Source organism: Melanaphis sacchari, unplaced genomic scaffold (assembly GCF_002803265.2).
Source record: "Melanaphis sacchari strain LSU unplaced genomic scaffold, SCAv2.0 Contig24_pilon_pilon, whole genome shotgun sequence".
NCBI lineage: Eukaryota > Metazoa > Arthropoda > Insecta > Hemiptera > Aphididae > Melanaphis > Melanaphis sacchari.
The window spans coordinates 3,214,267-3,238,249 of NW_020271125.1; the positions used below are offsets into that span (position 1 = coordinate 3,214,267).

Below are 23,983 nucleotides of genomic sequence, written 5' to 3' on the forward strand. Positions count from 1 at the left end.
TACATTTTATTTTATAAATTAGATTAGAAAGATACTCTGCTACACTGTTTGTATATAGGTATTAGTTAAACTAGGGTGACTATATTTAAAAAAATAAAAAACAAGGCAAAAGAATAATTATAATATTTTTAAATTTATATTAATTATCATATTTTTTTTTTTGTTGATTTTTAATTGTTAAAAATTAAAATTTAGACACATAAAAACATTATTCTGAAAAACATAAAATAACATAGTCAAGTTAAATTAATACTTTTTTAAAATTTCCTTTAATCACGTATTTTACTTGAGAAAAAAAAAATGTAAATTTTAGAAACGTACCGAGTCATTGAACTCATTATTTATATGTTATTAATTAATTGTCAGCTGTAGATTTGAAATAGTATTTCAATGCGGGTGGTATATCATGTACGTAATTGAATTTCATTATCGGATATTATATTTTCGATAACGAGAGAATGACAATAATATAATCTTATAGTCATTACCTTAGTCGATGATTATTGCGAGTGCCATTCGCAAATCTCGTACGGCCGCCTGGAATATTGGTTATGCTTGTAAAGTTATAAATAAATGTTGTGTATTATTATTTTATTTTTTTATAACTGTAACCTGGTTAATAACAAACAAAAGCTAATAACCACACTACGTTTAAGACTAAACAAATATTTAAAAACATTTCCATTGTAAAATTTATTCTTCGAAATTATGTTTTGTTCGAAGTAATGAATTCTTGTATAATCGATGTAAGTATATAATATTATAATGTTTTTCCAGTAATTTGTAACTGGAAATAATATTGTTACATATTTTTTTTTTTTTAGATTGAATATAATTATACCGTGGATGTTAAAACAAAAAAAAACGAACATGAAAAATATCATATTAGTTTTATTATTATGTTTTAGTTTGGCTGATATATATTCAATTGTGCAATTAGTAAGTACTAAAATTTAAAATGTATAAACATTATTATGATTTTAATTTTTTTTTTTTTTTTAACGAACCAAAAAAAAAAAACTACTGCAGAAAACAACAAAGCAATATTAAAAGAAATTGATGGGATTAAGGAAAAAAAAACAATAAAGTAGAAAAACAAGGATTACCAAATATAGAAATCGCGGATAAAAATTAAACAAAAAATTTTGTTAACCCTTACTGAAAGTACTCCCAAATTTCCAAACTATATCATGCCATAAGACAAAATATTTCGAAAAAACAAAGAACATTCCAATATAACGAACAATTCCATTGAATCAGGTACCTAATGTTATTATCATAAATAATGGAAATGGAAATATTTATGTAAATTACACGATCTATCTAAATAAAACAAGTCCATAATAACCACTGCTCATGATTCACGCCATTCGATGAGTTGCCAGTGGATCTCCTGAACCCAACAATCACCTTTGATCCACATCAATAATATGTTTTAGTATGTTCTGGATCCCTCGCAGAACCGATGAATTCGGCTACCCTGTTAAGCCTATAACTCTATGCTATCACATACGTACCCGACCATGCTTGGTCCAGTCCCTCCCCTCCCAACCATGTCTATAGCTTACGTACTCGGCTATGCCCCCCCTTCCTACTCGTCATATTGTGTGGTATCCACCCTTCTAAGTACAGTTGTATTAATTACTTATGTGAATAAAAGACATGATATATATAAAAATTATTTTTTATTCATTGAAATAATATTAAGCTTTACGATAAATATTTACATTGTTTTTACTTCGTCGTTAAATAGATCATAAGTTATAATTTGGTCATTTACTATTAAGCAATATGCTGAAGTGGGGCTGAAACGCTTCTTCGGTCACAATCTCAATCCTTAGATCAACAGCTGACGTTTTTATATTATCGTTCTGTCTGCTCATATAGTAATGATTATAGACAACTATAATTGGTGATAGTTTTTTTTTTTTTTTTTTTAAATCTAATCGAGTCAATAGAGGAGTAACATTATCATGACCATTGTTTTCTTAAGTCGCTTTGAAAATCTTCGTAGGGGAATACTTCAGAATTGAAATAAACCTTCAAGTTTTTGATTTTACAATGATCTAAACATGACATTGTTTTACTCGTACTGTTTTTCCTATCAGTCTGAAATCCGTTTATAGCATACCGAGGTTTTTCTAATTTCAAAATATGTGTGACGACGCTTGTGCTCAAAATGGAGCTATTATAATTGGAATATACTTAGAGTTATAAAATATTTATTTATAAATAATAAAATAATAATTATAATAATAAACATTTTATAAGAAACAGGTTGTGGTCGGTCGCACTGGTCAGTAAATATAATACTGTTATACGTAGGTATACGGTTTACGTCGCCGACAACAATATGATTCAGCAATAATTATGGTAAAAACAAGAATCCAAAATTACTAGTAAAAAGTATAGATTCTTATATTATTCTATTCAATAATGTCAAACGAAAATGCCGTAAGAAAACGAATTTTTCCTAAAATCAATTTCAAAAGTTATAAATTATAATAGTAAGGCAAAAAACCGGATTAATACGGGACAGATTTGAAAATACGGAAAAAAAGCGTCCTGAAAGAAGATTTTCAGGGCAACAGGTCTTAAAGTTGAAATAAAGGACAATCTTGAATAAAATATAACGTATGGTCACTCTAAGTTAAACTGAAAAAATTATTAAATTACTTATAAATTTTAAGAATTGTAAAATTTTAAATTGTGTATGTATAAATCGTACATTAAAATTAAAATTTTATAAGAACGTTCACAAAACATAATATTTCTGATTGATACACCAATAATCTATATACTTTAAAATATATTCAACTTAAACTGATTTTTATGATTGTTGAACATATAATTTAAATAATAATATTATTCTATATCATTCAATATTCTACTAGAGTAGGTACTCGACTGACGTCATCGAGTATACTTTGTATTATAATGATAAGTATGAGTCAAACAACTAACGACCACGTCACCATTATATTGTGGTCAAAACTTCGTCTTGAAGTACGGTTGTCATAAATGTTCATCATTATAAAAAATGCAAATGATGTCAAAATAACGGTTTGCAATGACAAATTTCACAGATCTATGAATAGGTACTCCAACCGAAATACAATCGGGGTGACAATGATAATACTTATATTATATTTGTATATTTATTGAGTTTTTCATCATGCAATCTTAACTATAATTAAGCAAGTATGTTTTTATCCCCGTTAAAAGCCGTACGCGATAAACTTAAAAATATATACTTTTAAAAGTAGCATTGTTATTTTTAATGATTTAAATTGATAGTAATACTTAAGATAAATAAGTTCAAATAAATTAGTTAATTAATTCACAGTTAATATTTTGGTAAGCACCAAAATTGATATATTCTTTAAACAAAATGTTTAAATTTCTGACAAGCAATGACTCAAAAAATAATTATAGTATTATTTAGAATAATAATAAAGTATAACAACCTCTTAAAACTAATTAAAAAACGGTAAATATTTATATATATTAAAAATTAAAATTAAATCAGAAAGATAATTATAATATTATTATATCATCTGGAGACTTGTGTATTTTTTTTAACCACGGAAAGATATTCCAACAATTTAAAGTCTTAGTGTTAATATGTTTTGGTTGTGGGCACTTGAAAATGCTTTCGTATTAATATTATTTGTTTGCAGACCATGTGAAAAAGTAAGCAATAAAAGTATTCATGTAAAAAAACGAATTAAACATTAAATATATTCTTATATTTCGATGTGAAATTTAGAAGCTGTTAGATTTACTGTATATATTATTCTCTTGTATTTTATTTATCAGTTTTTTTTTTTTTGTTTTTCCTAGAATTTTGTTGTTCTTTCGGTGACCGCATTGTATGCAGCTTTACATTATGTATATGACATACACGAGTGTGCTGACACACATGGAGTTTTTCCCCGTAATACTAGGTGTATAAGTCGAAGTAGTATCTTTTGAAAAAGACAATAAGAATCGGCGAGCATGACTTCAACTATAAACATATACACACATATATATTTTATCTAACCAGTCTAGTTTTAACTCTTCACGGTCATGTGTGTAGAAAACCCACAACGTTTTAATATCAATATTGATTTGGACGGATTTAATATATATAGGTACTCTTTAAAATATACTGATCGAAGATTTTATTACGACAATAATAACAATAATGGGTTCATTCGTTTCCTTTTTTGCACAGTCCACTTCACTAACTGTTCTGTTTTCTGTGAGTCTTTATATTTTTTTTTTTCCATCATTTTGGACCTTAAAGTGAGGTGTTTATACGCGTGTTTACGTGTGCATGAGTGCTGGACTTTCCAAAAAAGGTTTTATATTCAAACATCAAGGAATGTGCGTATTTTTTTTATTATTTCAATACATATATACTCACATAAGGTTGAACTGTAAAAACTATTTTGACACAAAACACTATCGTTGTATATCCATCTACACTTTCTGCCGTAGGTTGAGAACGCAATAAAATTTCTACCGAATCGTTCTGTCGCTACTTTTGTCATTCGAACATTGATCTCTTTCCCCGGGGAGTATTTTAATTAAAACTCTACGTTCTCAGCGCATCAATATCGAGTATAAATACACACATATTTATAATATATTCAGGGTAATTCTTTTATAATAGAATATTTATTATTTTGAAAAATATGTTTTAATCAAAAATTAAAATTATTACAAAACAATTTAAAAACAATTATAACTTTACTATTTTTCAAAAACTTTTTAACTTTCTTTTAAGACAGCATACATTATTTATTTCTTATTATAAATATTTATAATATGAGTATTTCAATTTGTATGTACATCAACAATTTGTTTGTAATGACTTAAAATTATGTAAAAAATATTAATTATTTTTTAAAATAATAATTGTTCTTAATAGAGCCACCCTGTATCTCTTGTTTATACCGTAATATTCGTATGTATCTTATTGTGTAAGTGTGAGTTAGTGCATGATTGTATACTTACAAGTATGGTAAGGTGGAAGATCGGAAATCAAAAATTAATAAGCATCTGAACATATGTCTATCGGTAAAACATCCGCTGATACATCAACTCTCCTCTTAATCATACACACACTCATCAAAACTAGTTAAGCTTTGAGTTTTTTGAACAGTTTATTGATAATAAATTATTTCTCTATTATAAGTACTCCGATAAGTAAGTTTTAATAAGCAAATCATTTTTTAACTAATAGTAATTAAAAAACGTACTACTCTTTTATTGGAATATTATTATTCGATACGCGTTATTTTAATGAGTAATAATTATAAATTTTCAAAAGAATTTTTACCCAAACTTTTGATAAAAATACATAATATAGACCATACAAAATACATTTTAAGTTGTCATCAATAAATCAAACAATCATTGATCCAAATCATAAAGAGAAAATATTGCGTGTATTTCAACAAATTATAAATTTTAAATTTATAATAATATAAATATAAAAACAATATTTTTTTTCTAACGTTCTTGCAATTCCGTACAATTTTTTAAGCTCAATTTAACATTAATTATTTTTTAATATACAATTTCTTGGTAATTAGAAATTTTAACTAACATACAATTTTTGGTAAATTTACATTATTAAAATTATAGTAAAATTCCTCTTCATTTTTAATTAAATATGTGTTGAAGATTCTACAACTTTTTATCATATGGAAATTTTAATGTTTAATGTCTAAAAAAGAACATAGTTTTAAGCTTAGAATTTAAAAGCTATTGGAGTTTTTAAATTACATGTTAAAATATGAATGAACAGGTATTAAATAAGTCAAATAAGTATACTTGTCATGCACCTCTGTGCTATATAATTTGTTGACCTTTACTTGATTTACACTTTAGCATATGGTTTAAACGTATGAAAATAATATACTATATGACAAACACATCCTGTAATAGGTATATAAATATGAATTTCCAAAGAAAAAAAAGCGAATACGAATTTGCCGTGAAGTTTCTTAGTGCTTGAATAGTATACGTATGTATATGTGTTTTAAACCCATTCAATTTTATCTCATCCATTCCAGTAAATAATATTTTTCTACCTTAGAACCTATAAGTATATGACATCAACATTTTTTTACCATGAGTAAAATAAAATCCAAAAACTACTACTATAATAAATCATATTCTAAAATTGATCAATTTTTATGCATACACAATTTAAACATTAAAATAAAAAAAAAGTTTTTGTCATACGTATGAATTGCAGTGTCTTAATTATAAGTAAATTGAATATTTAATATATAATTTTAAATTTAGAATATTTATTGAGATATGTTTAGCATAAATAATTTAGCTGACATTTTATTATGATGAAATAGTATTTTTATTTAGGTTTATTTAAAAATACAAATAACATACAGGATTCATAATACCATATTATATTATACAATACAATTCAAAGAATCAAGAGTTATGATCAAAAAAAATTAATAAGAAAAATTCTTTTTGACGGTTACCCAAAAATAAATAAACGAGAAATATTTTGAATTATATGGTTTTCACGAATTAACTGTTGTACGGAGTAAGAAATATTATACATATAGCTATAGTTGTATTGATGTGTAACACTATGTTTTAAAGTTTGAAAACCTTATATTTTTATACGTATGAATATTGAATAAAAATGATTAACATATTTCTTTTTAATATAATTTATAGAATCTTACCGTCCAAACTTCAACAGAATAACTAATAAAATATGGCTGTTGAAAATCGTGATTAAAATGGTAACAATGTTTAAAAGCAGTCTTATTAAATTTTATATCAATAAGCATTTTCCTACTATTATTCTAAAATAACGGTTATTTTGGTTATTCTTATTGATTGGAGGTATCATTGAAGTCATATTTAACTTTAAATGGTGATAAAAAATGTACCAATGAACTGGCATTGCAAAAACATTACTTTAGATTTGGTTACGTATATAGAACAATAAAATCATTTTGAACGGACACGTTATGATGGATATGAACTTTTTATTTTTTGTTCTTCATATGACATTGTTGACTGGATTTGGCAAACGTCTAAAACCTAGGTCAGTCAACTGGTGCCAATAGCAGCGTGTTTAGAGTTATTATATATATATTTCTGCTATGTCGACAGTAAGATAAATTTGCTTTGCCCAGAAAGAGATACTACCCTTACTGGGTTCAAACCGTATACGTTGTGCATCAATGCTATCCTTCGACCATTCCATCGTTCACAAAAATGTTGTTACCGTAAATATTTTAAATATATACACTATTCTTACCAATTGTGTATTCATATTGTATCGTTTTATATTTAAAGCCATGAATAAAATCAAACTACAAATCGATTTTGATTATTTTTAGTAGTATACTGGAGAAAATTATTGTTACTATAAAAAATACATTTGAAATAGTGTAAAATGTATAATAAGAAAATAGATGATTATTTATCGATTTATTTTGTAAATATCACATATATTTTTTATAAAATCGTTCAACTAAATATACATCGCAATATATATTTTTATTTATTTAAAGTTTCACATGTTGACAAAATAGATTTTAAAACGAAAAAATAAGGACTGTACTTAAAATAATTCTAATTATTTTGTTTTACTTCGTAGAATTTTAACCATAAAAATTTGAACCTTTTCAAAATTACATAAGTATACTTGAATTATTTATGCACAGTTACATTTAAAAAAATAAAATACTTTTACTTATTTTTAAACTATTTATACCATGAACACATACTCTCTATTATACAAAAATTACAATGTATTTGTAAGCACCTTTAGAAGGTTTTTTATTAAAAACTAGTTTAACTTAGGTACTGTATTAAAAAAATAGTAATAATAATTTAAAAACCTCTAAAAATATGTCAATACTTATACACACTTACTACTGTTAAATTAAATGCATACTAGTTTATATTTTCTTATCTAATACTTTGTCAATACTGAATACAGGCTAACAAACTTTGTGGTTGAAGCCTTAATAGATTATATATATATATAAAAAAATTAAATATGTATAATAAAACAATTGATGTCTTAAAAAATATAATATATTGATTTATTCATCTTAATTGTTCAGAATCGTTTATTTTTCGAATTTAAAATTACCACATTCATTATAGCAACTTACTCAATAGTCAATTGAACTTAATAGTATCATGTTACTGAAACGAGTTCCTTGATTTTAGACATTTAAATATTGTTACAGTGTAGTTTTAGATTTTGGCAGAATAAAACAAAATAAAGTATTCCAAGTAATTGTTCAAAATATTCTATGTTAAAAACTAAAATTTCAATTATATTTCTCAGTGTCATAAAAATTGTTGATAGTAATAGTTTTGATTTGGTCAATTGTACAATATTATACGTAAATTTATTGATTGTACAAGTTTAATTAAGATATTTATAATGAGCACAGTAAAAATTGTATAAACAATATATGGAATAAGAGAATTATATTATATACATTTAGTGTTTATGAATATTTTATAAATATAATAATAATATAGTATGGAAGATGAATAAATAAACTAGCTTTGGAAGTAAGTGGGACAAAAATAAAAGTATATAATTTCATCAAATATAATATTATGCTAAATAAATAGATATTTTATTGTTTGCTTAATGAATTTCTAAAAAGACGTACTAACATGTGTAATATATTAATATAAAATACAATTTATGTATTTTCTCCAAATAACTATAAAAATCAGTAAGCAGAATCTCAATTTACCAATTATTATTAAAATATAGGAACTAATAATGTAATTATAATAATAACATAAGTTTCTAGCTTTTGAACATCTTAAACACTGTTTTGCGTTTATTTAAATTTTTATCGTCCTGATAACTGGCTATATCGTTTGGAATTTAATAATAATATTTAATATGCCTTTATAGTTTTACTTTATGGGTAAAATACATATATAAATTTTATTATCTATAATAATATTACACACACACACAGACACACACACATGTTTATATATATATATATATATATATATATATATGTTACGGTAAATAATGTAAACGTGGTAAATTACCACGTTTACTATTTATCTAAAAATTTGTAAATTTTGAAAACGTAGTCATTTATAGTTATTGACGTCAATTACCAGTTTACCAGTTTAGATGAACGATATTTAAGAACGTTCAGTAATAAGTTTATGTCCTGCAAAAAATAATTTGTTAAAAACATCATGGCGAAAGTACGTAGAAAAGCGAAAACACGATTATGAAATGTTATAATAATTTTAATTAGGTGTACCAATAAATAATTTATATTTTTGACCTATTTTATAAATTTAAATTAATCTAAATTTTCATTAGATTAAAAAGTTAGACAATCAATCAAGCAATAAAACAATTAATTTGTTATTTAAGATTTATCATTTATCATTAACCACCAATCTTAGTAAATTACATTAATGGCCGGCGAAAGATGTACATTTGAGTTTAAAATATATTTTTATAACATACATCAGCTACATGATTGAATCTTTTTTATAAATTGCATCATTTACCAATTTTTGTCATCCATGGTAACATACTTATAACATAAACAAGTTGTATAAAAAAAAAAATCAAATCAACTTCCCAAATAGAAGATAATTAATTGAAATCTCTTGTTCTGTTCAATCTAATACATTACCTTTATCTATATCACTGTCGAATCGTATTAACAATTAATGATACTTCCAATATATTACAAATACGTATAAAAATCATGTATACTAGAATGTAAAAATATTAAATATTATACTTCACATAAAAATATAATATCATAACATAAGACAACAACAAAAATGAAATAACGATTTAAAGCATCATATTATTTGTCTTGATTTTATACTTTTTATTTTATGTGAAAAAATGTTGGTTTTTTTTTTACATAAAAAGAATGATGTACAATAGTATTGTTCATTTTTTCAATGAAAATAAATTTCAAAGGATTTAAAAATGTATATTGAGTTATTAATTTCAACTTTGAAATATAATAATTAGTTAATTTTATAGTGGGTATATGTAGTGAAGAAGTTAGTAAACTGAAATTACGGCACTTTTAAATTTTAATTTCTAATTTGATTCCGTTGTTTGGATTGTTTAGTCTACAATAATAATTTAATTCAAAAACTCTTGTAGTTGATTCCAAACGCGATATTATTAATTCACTTTATTTTATCATACAAATATAATTTTCAAAATAATTTCAAATATATTACATTATTATGGTACGGTATGAATTATATCGATCTGTATATTTAACGATGGGATCTGAATGTTCCATGATAAATTCAAACATTTGTATACCTTATATATGTAAATCATATATAAGGTTTTAAGTTTTTGCACTAAAACGTCCGAAATCAACATTAGACCATTTTGTGGTACGAGTAAATTTTTATGTCAATATTTTCACACGAATTTTGTTTGTTCATTTCGGATATTTTAGGACGTGAATTATAATGTATAAACTAAAAATTTGAATACCTAATGCAATTTATTAGACTTTAAGACTTTGGTCTACTGGTTATGCGTTAAGTTAGAACTTTAGAAGACATTACATTTTAGTCATTCAAAAATAAATAACATATTATTCTACTATTCACGTTTCAAGGTACCTACCCATTTAATTATTACTATAGTTACGACTAGTGTTATTTGATCTTACTTTTTTTTTTTTATTAACGTCCATATGCTTAAATGAACTGTAAAACTGTATAAGTAAAACAACGATATTGTTATAGTAACTATATGCTATTGTTACAGTTTCTTAGTCTATGTTCAATTACTATTGCTCACATTAATATACATTTACATTTCATTATAAAAAAAAAAAAAAAAAAAAAAAAAACAGCTGCACAAAGATAACCCATTCAGAAATACAGTACGCAAGTTATGCATAGATCATTAATAATAATTTGATTACACCAGATGACATTTTTTTCTTACCAGAAAAACTTTTTGGAAGTGTTAGGTAACTGTTATAATTATGAATTTATATACGATTATTTAACATTTTTTATTCACGGAAATTGTCAATAAAGAAGTTTTTGAGTGTTTTAGTAAATTATAAATTAGGCTTTTCCCATTTGTATTTCGATCTAATCGGGTACTACTGGTAATAACTTTAAATGAGTTTCAAACACTTAGCGCAATGGCATGAATCACGTTCCTGAAATTAAGTCCACAGTGACTAATAACGTAGCAGCAACTACATTCAAACAGAGTTTTAAATTATCGAGTTTGAAAGAAGTATAAAACGTTTTATTTTTATAAATTAATGTCAATGTTCCGTTTTGGTTTTTATTTATTTACTCGTTGTACGCCATTTCCGCACCGTATAAAAATTTTTTTTTTTCCGTAGTAATTCCAAACTGGCCCTCGAAGGAAGCTCGTTAGGAAGTCGTTAGAATATTATTATTGCTCCGCGCAATGATTTCTTCGCCACTTTTATTCGGTCATCCACTTCATCCTCCCTAGAACTTGAACATTTTACGACAATCGACCACTATACTACGATTCATTTTTGTCTTTCTCTCGCGAAATGAAACATCGTAAATGCAGATATATTATCTAATACTTACTATCTTAATATCTATTCGCTTGCTTTAATTTCATCACCAGCAACGAATCTTTATCTGAGCACGTAAATTACGTTTGTTTTCGAATCTCAGTGATTTTAAAAATGCAATCATTTGTTAATCAATTTCTAACTATACTTTGGGTGACAACAATTTTAGCACCAATAGGTATGTTGCCAATAATGCTTAGTACTGAAAATTTGTAATAATCATGCGATAAACTATTTTAGGCTAATCATTTCTTATTGTTTTATATTATCTAAAATAAAATTTGAAGTAAGAAATACGAATAATTAAATGTTTCACTTAACCTATCATTTCATATAAAATATTTGTTATTATTACCTTGATAATAATGCATGTTAGTTAAAAAGATTTATAAAGTCATGTTTATGTATTTTTGTGTTTTGAACACATTGTGTAATGTATTAGTGTAACAAGTATTTTGGTAGATACATGTTTTGAGCATAAAATAAAAGGTTATTATGTCGTTAAAACAAATTTAAATTCACCTGTATGTATATTTGTGTTCGACTTCCACATATTTTGGATTTAATTCCCTTATACTACAAATATTTTATTTTAAAAAAAATATTAAATTTTAAAATTGTAAAATTGAATTTTCTTTATAAAATATGAAAAAAAAATATACTAAAACGTGAAAGAGCTGATTTCAAGTAGAATTTCCATTAACTTGTCTCATCAAAGAGTCACATTGAAATATGTTTTCATGCTTTTTATTATTATTATTATTATTATTATTATTCCTTAACTACAAAAATCAATAAGTACGTTAAAAAATTTTTTATGCCGTATCTAAAACGTAAAAAATATCTGTTCGGCGGATTTCAAATCGCATAGTATAATGATACTATGCGATAACAATATGCTTGGATACAACATACGGCGTAACATGTTTAAAAATCTAAAAATGTATTCTCAACTCAAACAAATTATAGCTTTCAATGCTCATAAACAATATTGATTTCAATAAAATATTCTCAAATATTAACTGTTGAAAATCTTATACTATAATAATTTAAGTAAAATTCGTGATCGTTAAAGCTTCGAACCGTAATACTTTTTTTTTTTTTAATTTGTCACTGTCACCAACCGCCTTATGCACTATTATGGTATAATATATAAAATATTCAAAATGTTGTTGCATTTGAACTTGTACTAAAATTTACTATATTGATTTGGTTTAGTGTTAAGATGTCATTTTTATGGCAATAAAATAAATAATAATATTATTACCATACTTGTTTTCCACTACTTAATACATTATGTACCTACCTACTATAACAATATACTTTTTATACGACTAAGTATTTATTTATTTTAGAATGTATGAAGTAATTGTAGATAATGTGCCTATATATTATATAAAAACGACCAAACAAATTCATCAACGTACACATTGAGTGTGAAGTAATAGAATTCAAGTTTTTGTTGTTGAATTTTAAATATAAAACCAACTCTATAGTACCTAATACGTATATTTCTAAATAAAAAAAATAAAAATTGAATGACATTCTCATTCACTAACTACGTTTATACGAAAATTCTACGTAGGTACGTCGAAAAAAAAATGCAAATAAAAAACACGTAACCTTTTGATAGAGGTGCAACGACGTGGGAGGCCAATTGTTATTGTTATTCTTCTTCAGCCTGACGTTCGACCTGTCGTTGGTGACTCCCCCGGCGTCGAGTCCGGCGACGTCCTCCGCAGGAACGTTCCAACCGAACAGGTTGCAGAACATGAGACCGGACAGCAGGAAGACCACACCCACCGCGCCGCCCGTTATCACCTTCGATTTGGCTGACAAAACGATAGCCATTTCGTCGTCGGCAGACGTGTTCAGCGCACATGATAACGACCACACGAACGCATGTTAATTCCCTGCGATCGATATAGTGCACACGGCGACGGGAACAATAACGTAATAATAATAAATTATTATTATTGAGGTGTATATTCTCGTTTAGATGTTATTATTATTAGTATGTATTATTATTATTGGTTACGAAGTCCTCGGTACATGGCAAATCATCAACATTTTAAATTATTTCAGACATCTTTTTTCTTTGTTTTTTTTTTTTTTTTTTTTTTGTTCTTAATCGAACAACGAGAGGTGACGCGAACTTGTGTACATTACAATCGACGAGGATTTCAATACGTTCTAAACAGTTTAAACAACAACACTATAATAAAATATAAATGGTTTTCCGTTTAATTCGTGTCAAAATCTGGACGAAAATCGGTAAAGCCCCAGCGTTAATATAAAACCCGGTCGTTACGTTTTAAACTTGCGATGAACTACTTCAGCATCAACTGTCTATTTATTTTGATGAAATAGTAGAAAATCCCATAAGTGCACACGGTACGTGTGATTTATGATGTAAAATCTAGTCGCCGTCCCGCAGGAGATTCGCAGTGCAAAAATGCATTCAACCCAAAAATGGGACTAATTTATATAGACATTAACCGCGTTTGTAGTGTATATATCTCCCCTCGAGGTTTATCGACACACTTTGAATTGACTATCATATACTCTCGAAACATAAATGAAATGCACAATTTCATATGCGGTAGTTTTTTTTTATTTATACACAGCAAACTCCTGTGCACATTAATCATAGTAAATCTACGTATAAAATAGTCGATATGCGTACACGATTTTAAAAGTTTTGATTGTTTGTTTTAATTGTTCAAATCAGACATAAAAATTGTTATACAACTATTTTTTCTATGTATTGATATATATATGTGTGTGTATGATAATAATATTACGGTAAATATCTTGACTTATTGGAAAATTAAAAAAAAAAAATGAACTGTTAAAAATATCGTTATTTGAATCTGTTTACGAACTCTGTTAAAAATTCGGTATAAATAGTATAGAAATCTAGTTACTTGATTATTTTAATTGTATACAAAAAAAAAAATTAATAATTTAAAATCCAAAATATTTTTTTGGTTTTTTTCATAATATTATAAGTGTCTTAGATAAGAATTAAATCCATATATATATATATGTAGTTCTAGATATAAACATATTTATTAGATATATTTTAAAGAATAGATCCAATAACATATTCCTTATATTATAAAGAAATCAAATTGTAAATGTAAAAAATTACACACAAATACATAATGAATCATTATCTCCACTCCAAAAAAAAAAAATTGCATTGTTTGTTTAATCTATAAATCTATACACACATATATTTATACTATTTCTAAGATAGGTCATTTTTTTTTTTTTTTTTTGAGATTCATTAAATATATTAGATAATATACCACGAATAATACAAATTCTATTTAAATATCTTTTTAATCTTTGTTTCTATTAACAAAAAAGAATATATTCTAGATATATTGACCAGTAATAGATTTTTATATCACGTAATTAACAACCATGGATTATATTCTGAAGCTTTTCACAAAAGTGATTACACATAATATTAATTAAAAAAAAAAATAAAAATATTATTGTTAAGTCGTAACAACAATTATTTATTATTTGATTTACTTTCCAATACATAATTATTGGTTAATGCAACTAGTATAGATACAAATAATAATAATTATTGTTTTCAAAATTAAATGTACACATTTTATTTACAATTTTACTGTATAATCCTACATATCACAAACAATATAAGACAAATATGGTATATGCATGAGACATTTATATTTATCAAGTTTGACGTTACATATCTGACCTGGAAATAGAAGCTATTGATTAATTTTTCCTTGATCCAACAACAAATTTGAAACAGCACATTTTATCCGATACGACGTCTTATCATATATTATTATTACCTACATATACTCGTATTATTAATTATATGGCCCTCATCGTTTTTAATATTTCAATTTGATTATAGTTTTAATTTCTAAGACTCGTTTGTTTTTCTTTAGCGAAACTATTTTTCATAAACGATAATATAGTATTACATACGTTAAAACTTTCAATATTAAATTCACTTTTCAAACAAAAACGTTTAACTTTGAAAATTAGCCCACTAAAACTCCCCTAGCTTGACTTTAGTTTTAGTTTTAAAACGATAGATAAAAACATCTATAGGTCAACAAGTTTAACTTGTTATTACTTATTTTATAACTTATTGGTATTTGGTCTTCAAATAAGCCGAACTTCGTGTGTAAACCAATCGAATGCTCGGATGTTCAAATAATGTTAATGTACACCAATCATGCAATAATATGTTATATTATATTTTTTAAGTTTTGAATAATGCAAGGAAATAATTTTGCTTATTAAAAATGATTTTTTGATATTGTGATGTATGACAATGATACTTTTTTTATTCTATATTACATTGTGGTAATAAATAACGAAACCCCCCAAAGCATTATGCTTATAAAGCAGAAATTTTTTTTTTATTATTATTTTTATCCACTATAGTTGATATACGTCACGGAATGTAGTTCGGTGACAAGGGCAATAGCATAAAAGTTTTTAATTTTTATTCCGATTTGATCTTTTTTTTCAACTCGCCATTGGTTTTTTTATTTGGGTGGACAATTTAAGTTAAAAATTACTAATTTTCTTATGACATAATATTTTATATAACATCAAAACAATACATAACAACCAACAGATTTGAATTAATTTAAAATTCTATTGGACAAGCCGGAAACTGAGTGTTTTGTTATACAAATTATACTTTATAGGGTCATACTTTTAAAATGTATGCATAATATCAATTACCGTGTATAAATGATGTCTATCTTTTTTGACATGCTCATTTCACTCGCTGGTATTTAGATTAACATCTAAGAAATTTGAGAAATAAGAGATTAGATTGAATATGGTTTGGATAAAAATGATTTGAATTTCATATTAAATCAAATGGATATTAAAAAAAAAAAAAAAAAACTAATTTGTGTAAAAATATTAGTTACACAACTCTATGTAATATTTAGACTCAGATTATAGTGATTATAATTTTAAATTAAAAATAATATATTACTTAAATAGCATTTTTTAAAATTTTTTTTTTTACAATACAATATATTTTAATTAATAATGGAAAGTGTGCAATAATTTTGAATGTATTTGTTTAAATAATAAATTGTGTTGATATATTGCACACCATAAGTTGAATATTTCTCAATTCTTATCTAAAAACGCTTTTACTGTTGAAGAATCATATGGAAACCATCTTAATCGATTTATGACTACAAACGTAACTGAAATTTTCGCATCGTGCAATTTCGATAATAGATGCGAATACTTAGATTTAGCATTTAGTTATACAATAAAACAAGTTAAAATGTCGACTATTCGATTTCAAAACTGTGCAGTTTTATCTATTCGGATGGAAAATAATATTTTTATACTGGCATATATAATGGGAGTATGCAGTTAAGAGTGAAATCACTTATCACACAAAGTGGAAAAGTATTAAAGACTACCATTCAGTGAGATTTTTTCTAGAAATATTTTAGTATCGAGTGTTTCAAAATATGAACAAAATCTGACCAGATTACAAATGTAAAAATAAATGAATAAATAAATGACGAAAAAAAATCGCATAAAATGTTTCTAGGGTTAAAAACTGTCAGCTACAAAGGTCAAAATCGGTTAAATAAGAACGGTGACGGTATTCTCTATTTGTCGGCCGCCATTGGCAAATAGTGTGGACCGTGATGTTCTGCGTATCCTTTTTCCTCTTCTACTACGCAAAGAAAATATAATAAAGGTAGATAAATATTTATAAAGATTAAACGTCATTTGTGGCAGTGAAACTTGTCTCTTCTCTCAATATTACAACAGTTGTTTGTGTAATTTAGATACTCACGTTGATAATAATAAACATGATCAAAAATTAAAATACCCAACGGTCTGTTTTATACATTTTATAGTCTCAGTGGTTGGCTAACTTGATAGGTGCACTTACCATCGGTCATCTTCCTCTATACTAGGCGATTTTACTAACATTTCCATTAATTTTTTTCTTGTTATTCCGTATTTGTTAAAAATGTAATTTTTGAAATTCTTACATTTACCTTAAGATCATATTTTAAAGTTATTGTGATTTTTTTGTACTATTTAAGAAATATCACATAGAAATGCAAACTTTAGTTTTTCAAATGATACATTTGTCATATTGTAAGTTATTTAGGAGATAATTATAAAAATATTGAAAAAATATTGATGGAAAATATTGATTCATCAAAATAAAATTTTAAACGAGTTGCGTTTGTGTTATTTAATTATATGTACTAAAAATAATAAGTCAATTATAATGAGTTTAAAAATAAAAGAATTATAGTTGCTAAGAAATTTTATTAATTTATCTATCAACATTTATGATTCTTAGGAATGGTTTAATCTAGATCCAATATTTCATTTATTCTATGTTTTTATAATAACATTTTTTAAAAACTGTTGTTCTGAAAATGTTAATATCTAAAAGCAACTCGTTTGAATTTCGAATTACATACTAGATATCTCACTGATTAGTTAACAATTAAGGTGGGAAGGGGAGAAGTTCTAGTTTTGCTTATATTACCAAAAATTCATAAAGTCGATAGTTAAAAAATCTCAAGAATTTTAAAAACCGGCATATTATTTAAAAATTCCAATTTGATATAACATTATTAGTAATTTTCGTACCGTGGAAAAAAATATACTTAATTGGATCAGAAAAAATTTTTTTACTGAAAAATTGGCGACGGTGTTTATATAAATTTGTTATTGTATTTTTTTTTTTTGTCATGTCAATATGACGAACGATTGTCGAAACTAAAGCTTAAATAGAGGTTGGGAAATTAATATTGATTTTGACTAAAAAATGTAGGATAATAATATAACAGAACACTTTTGACTTTTTCGTAATGAATTTCCTCTTTTTCGTCATCGACGTCCGTATGTCATTTGTAAAGTGCCGTTCATTAAGCGCAAGCCGCATTTTCGATCCAAGCAATATTATTATTATTATAATCGATGTTGTTTAATAAAGAAATAACATGGCATATGGTCCTAGAGCTATGGTTTTTTGATGCTCATTTGTATGAAATCCACAAAAAAAAAAAAAATATTAACGAAATTAAATTTTATGAAATATTTTATTTTCTGACACACGTTTTCCATAATCGAGATTCAAAAAAATATAATCAAGGTTTTTAAGTTCTTGTTAAATTAAATCATTTATTAATATATATTATTATAAAAGATTAATTTAATTTATTATACCACTCTGTATATTATTAATAATTATTAAATTACTATTTTTATAATGATACAATATATTATATTTAAAATTTCACCATTATCATGATGCAAATACGTGTGTTTGACATTTAAAGCCCACATTTCATTGGTAAAATGTGTCTATTTTTATATTTTGTAGTTATCGATGTGAAAAAAAAATAACTCACGATAAAAACAACTTATATTTATACAAAAAAAAATTTCCTATTCTAGTCGAGTACAATCTCTGAGATCACTGATAATTTTAAAGAAGGAAAGACATGACCGATTCAACTCCTGCTATGAACAGAAAAACTGAGAAATAACACTTTTAGGTTTATACCCGTGATGCCATCTGTTCGGTTTTTTTCGGTGAAACTTTTAAAAAATTATTTTTTTTAGATGCAATTCATCGGTTGGTCGAGTTGGGTAATACAGATTCCTTGTACTTACGCATTATAATGTAAATATAACGATACATATTTATCTTCAGAAATTCACGTGAAAACTGCAGGTCATTATGGAGTAGAGACATTACGTTGCGACCTTATTAAAAATTTCAAAACCACTGAACCATACGATATTTTCTTGTTTCATTGAAAGTAATTATACGAGCGAAAATCACGTTTCTCCGTAAAGTTGTATACTTTATCAGCCATTAACAGATAACTAAAATTACTTAATTCAAACCCAGGATAATTCATTTTTCTTTTTAACAGTTTGCTATTATAGATATCTATAACCGAGAGTACATCACCGCCACTTTCCTCATTTCCACGAACATTTCATCAAACGTTCCTATAATATAACATAGCCATGTAACAGATTTATTGTGAGTTTATCGTTCATCACTCAACGTTTCATATCACAGCGTATGGTAAATAAAGGTACTATTAAATTTAAATTTTGTAGTTAATTATTGACATCAATAACCAACGAGTATTCATAATGTTTATTTACATGCGTATGGGATACTACAGTAAAAGTAAACAAATTACAAACCGTGACCTGTACAATATTTATTAATTATTATCACATGTGCGCGACCAGTAAATGTAAAAATTAAAAAAAAAAAGTTACTTGTACGCAATTGTATTATATAAACACTAAACAGTAACCATTTGAAATAAAAAATTATAATTTTTTTTTTTTGTATCTATATTTTATATGCGCTCGTAACGTACTTTGCGTACATAAAAAGTATTATCGTAGTCATTTGGCTTTAAATCAAAAGCATGTCATTACGATGTTTTCCTTTAGAAAAGTCTTTACTTCTTTTCTCACTTTCTTAAAAATATTGTCTTTTGAAAGAAAAAAAAATAGTTTTCAAATCAAATGTAATGAGTTTAGTTTGGAATTATACATAGATGAACAGCAAATAATAGATCACGACATAATTTTATATCTAAAATATATTACAATAAACGTAGTATAAATATAATGATATGTTAAACAATAACATTTTTATAATCAGTATGTGAAGTTACTTAATTTTGAATATTTTTTTTTATTTTTATTAATACTATTTTTCGTTTGCTTTATATTTTTAAATAATTATTTTTAACCTTAAATTGAAAAGTGAAATAAAAATAAATTATGTCCGTTTCATAACCACTACATATTAATAATTTATTATTTTTTCATATTCTATAATTGTTGAACATTATTTAAGTTAATGCTTTTTTCTTGTCATATCTAACATTACACAATTAAATTTTTTTTTAAATACATTTTAGTTAACAATATTTTAAAATTTTCAGTATTTAATGACAAACATCAAAAATGGAATGAATTAAATTAAAAAAACATTACAAAAATAAGAACTCACCTAACTGTATCGGTGCTATATCTTTAAAACAATAAATTATATTTTTATATAGGTTAGTTATTGCTTTATATATTATTATTATTATTATTATTATTGTTTTCATTGAAAATTATTTTGAGCATTATTTTTGCTGTAATAAATATATTTTGTAATGATATCATTGGAAAAAATGTCGACCACGTTTAAATAAACTAAGTTGTATTTGAATTTGATTTTTTAATGCGATGACATCTATTATTACTTTCATACTCAAATATATACATTCACCTAAATGTTTGTAAAAAATGATAATTATTATTAACCATCAAAAATCCCCAGAGTTATATGTTATAATATGTATTTTTATTATTATTATTATTTTTATTGGTTTTAAGTACCCCATTTATACTAAAAATCTAATTATTTCTAAGGAATTTATTTATTGAACATCTCAGTTATTTTTTCTTTTTGAATTTTATTGCAATTTCTAAGGATATTATGATAAATTATGTAATTTTACTATCTTAGAAAAACATTTGCATTCAATTTCTATTTTGGACATTCCATAATATGTCTTTTATAAAACATTTTTATTACCTTATAAAGTGTTTTTTTCTTTAATAAAACACATCAATACAGAACCAATAGTTTTTATTTTCATATTTTAGAATCTTGAAAAATAAATCGTTACACAATTTTAAAGATAATATGAAGTAATTTTAAGTACTCTCAATTCACAAAATGAAAAAAAAAATAATATATTTTAATAATATTATTATTATTTTATTCTTAGTTAAATACTTTAATATTGTTCAATGAGTGAGTTTAAAATGTCTCGAGAACATTTTTTTATTGAGTACTGAATTACTTAGTACTTTTAATCGTATACAGATATATTGTGTAAACTAAAATATTATAATAATTTTCATTTATGTTACACTATAATAACATAATAAATAGTATTAGATAAGTCTTTTTTTTCATTAAATAATTTATTTTAAATTTATTTTCTGTGAATTTTCACCAAATTTATTTTTATTGTAATAAATAATTACGTAAGTTTAAATAAAAATATTTATTAAATAAACATAACAAAATAATGAAACAAATTGAATGAAAATTAAATTCTATTATTTGATTAATAATTGAAAAATGTTTTTGATTTTCAATTTCCTCTTAAAAATAAAAATATAATTTTACTCACTGTATTTAAATAATACTTACCAACAAGTAGTTCAGGATTAATTATTATTTGCCAGTTTTTAATTCAATTTTAAACTGTGTTTATAATAATAAGAATTATTAATAAAAATATTTATAAAATAAAAATAAATTTAAAATTCAAAATTTATTAATGATATATTAATAGTACAACTGTACATAATCTAAAATTACGATAATTGAATATAAACATGAATTGTTTAAATGCAAATAAAAACGAGTGGTGCATGTTATTGTTTTATTGAAAAAAATAGCATTCAAGTGGCTAAAAAATATTTACACATGTAACTAACCTAACCTAACCTAACCGAACATAATTGTTAGTTGTTCTAATAACTATGTTGTGATACTTTCTATAATTATTACTCTATTATATAAGCTTTTAAGTTTTATAAGCTTATGCATTATCATAAAAATACCGTGGTATATAATTATATTTAAATCCTAGTGTAAAAAAAAAATAAAATATTAATAATTTTAATTTAACTGTAACTCAAAAAATTATAGGATTCATTAGAAATAAATATATTTGTGTTCACAAAAAAAAAAATCACGTAATTATGAATTTATATAGTGTTTATTCACGTTTTTAAGAACAAACGTGACATTTTTTTCACAAAAAAGAAATTTGTTACCTGAGCAAAATTGATTGTCCTTTAGATTTTTCACAGGGGAGGGGGGACACTTTTATTCGACACTGTTGATAGTTCCTTGCTCACTATCACTGCGAGCTTAGCAGATTTTGCAAAGTACCGAGGACGTTCGATGCGAAATTATTATTTTCCTTAAACCTACAGTCCTCGATCGACAACAACGATCGTGTTGATAAAATTTTATTTGACTACGTTTATCTGTATAATACTGTCTTACTCGATACGACAATTACTATACAATACAACAATACTGCAAGATCATTATCATAACGTTTATATGAATACGTACGTAAGAAATAATAATAGACGTCTATAATTTTATTTGTTTATTTGTTTATTTTTTATTTCCTTCACGTCTACCGCGATGTTATTTCCGACGTGACTACAACACGAGATATCGTTCGAATAACGATAGGCATCCGGTAATACGACCGACGGCGACTATACTGCAGCGTGGTTGATGTGAACGTTTTGAGAATACCGCCAAATCGCCAGCGCCGGCGCCAGTTCTGCAACACACACCCCTTCCGCGCGTGTATCCACACCCCGACCCGACTGCTTGGTGCCTTTTTTCCCCCTTGAATTATTCCTCCTTCTCGCTTTCTCCTTCATTATTCTTCTATTATTTTTTCGGCAAAATTTCATAGGGATTACACGGCTGTTTTGATATTCAGACGGAGTCGCCGCAGGAAGATGGAGTTAGATATAGCGAGATAGAACCCAATGTAATGGATACTGCCGACTCGTGTGCATAAAGCACCACTATTCGCAACAGGTGAAGTGGAGATCGTTTTCTTCAAAACCCACGCTCAATAATTGTTCGAAATTGAATACGAAAACGAAAACTGTAACAACGCATTTGCAATTGCAAGCTACGCTGTTTCGCGTTCGACACCGAAAATAGCAAATGGAAAACGTGTTTTGTTCGAACATTAATGACGAAATAATAATAATAATAATAAAATAAATAACTGATGTGCTGTAGGGTAAATGTTGAGCATACCACGTCATTGAATAAGTCGCTGCAATGTATGTGTTAAATTTCAATTCAATGTAAATCATTTCGTACAAAAAACTATTCTGGGCGAAGACGATCTGTCAGTCCATAAGTAAATATTTTTAGATAACAAATCGTTATTTTGAGGGTGAATATACCATTTTTCCGACAACATTTAAACTTCACGCTTATCTATATTAAAATAGTTTTAGAATGCTAAGGTCAACTTTTTTTTTTAATGTCAGTAATAATGACTTATAACTTACCTTTTATTATAATTCTTTAAAAAAAAAATTTATCAACAACTATGAAAAAACAAATTAAAAAAATAAATAAATCACAAAAAACGAACATTTTGATAGGTAACTAAAATAACTAAATAAATATTTTAATAATAATATTAAACTTTTTATAAATGTTTATATTTTTTCTAGATTATCTTAAAAATAACTGAGCGTTT

General features: G+C 25.4%; 1 protein-coding gene across 6 annotated transcripts in view; it reads right to left on the bottom strand.

Annotated features, from left to right (window-relative positions):
* Nucleotides 1-23,983, bottom strand: part of LOC112594942 (collagen alpha-1(XVIII) chain-like) — a 236,579-nt gene that overhangs the window by 148,179 nt on the left and 64,417 nt on the right. Inside the window, exons 1-2 of one of the 6 annotated variants that reach the window (XM_025339965.1) lie at nt 22,816-22,956; nt 13,233-13,522 (exon numbers count right to left, since the gene is read on the bottom strand). The exons of 3 other annotated variants lie outside the window; for them this stretch is intronic. In XM_025339965.1, the coding sequence (XP_025195750.1) occupies nt 13,233-13,460 (228 nt within the window). In that variant the 5' untranslated portion in view covers nt 13,461-13,522; nt 22,816-22,956. Of the gene's footprint in view, nt 1-13,232; nt 13,803-22,508; nt 22,957-23,983 lie in introns of those variants that run through there. 2 more of the 6 variants (XM_025339964.1, XM_025339963.1) reach the window with 2 other exon arrangements.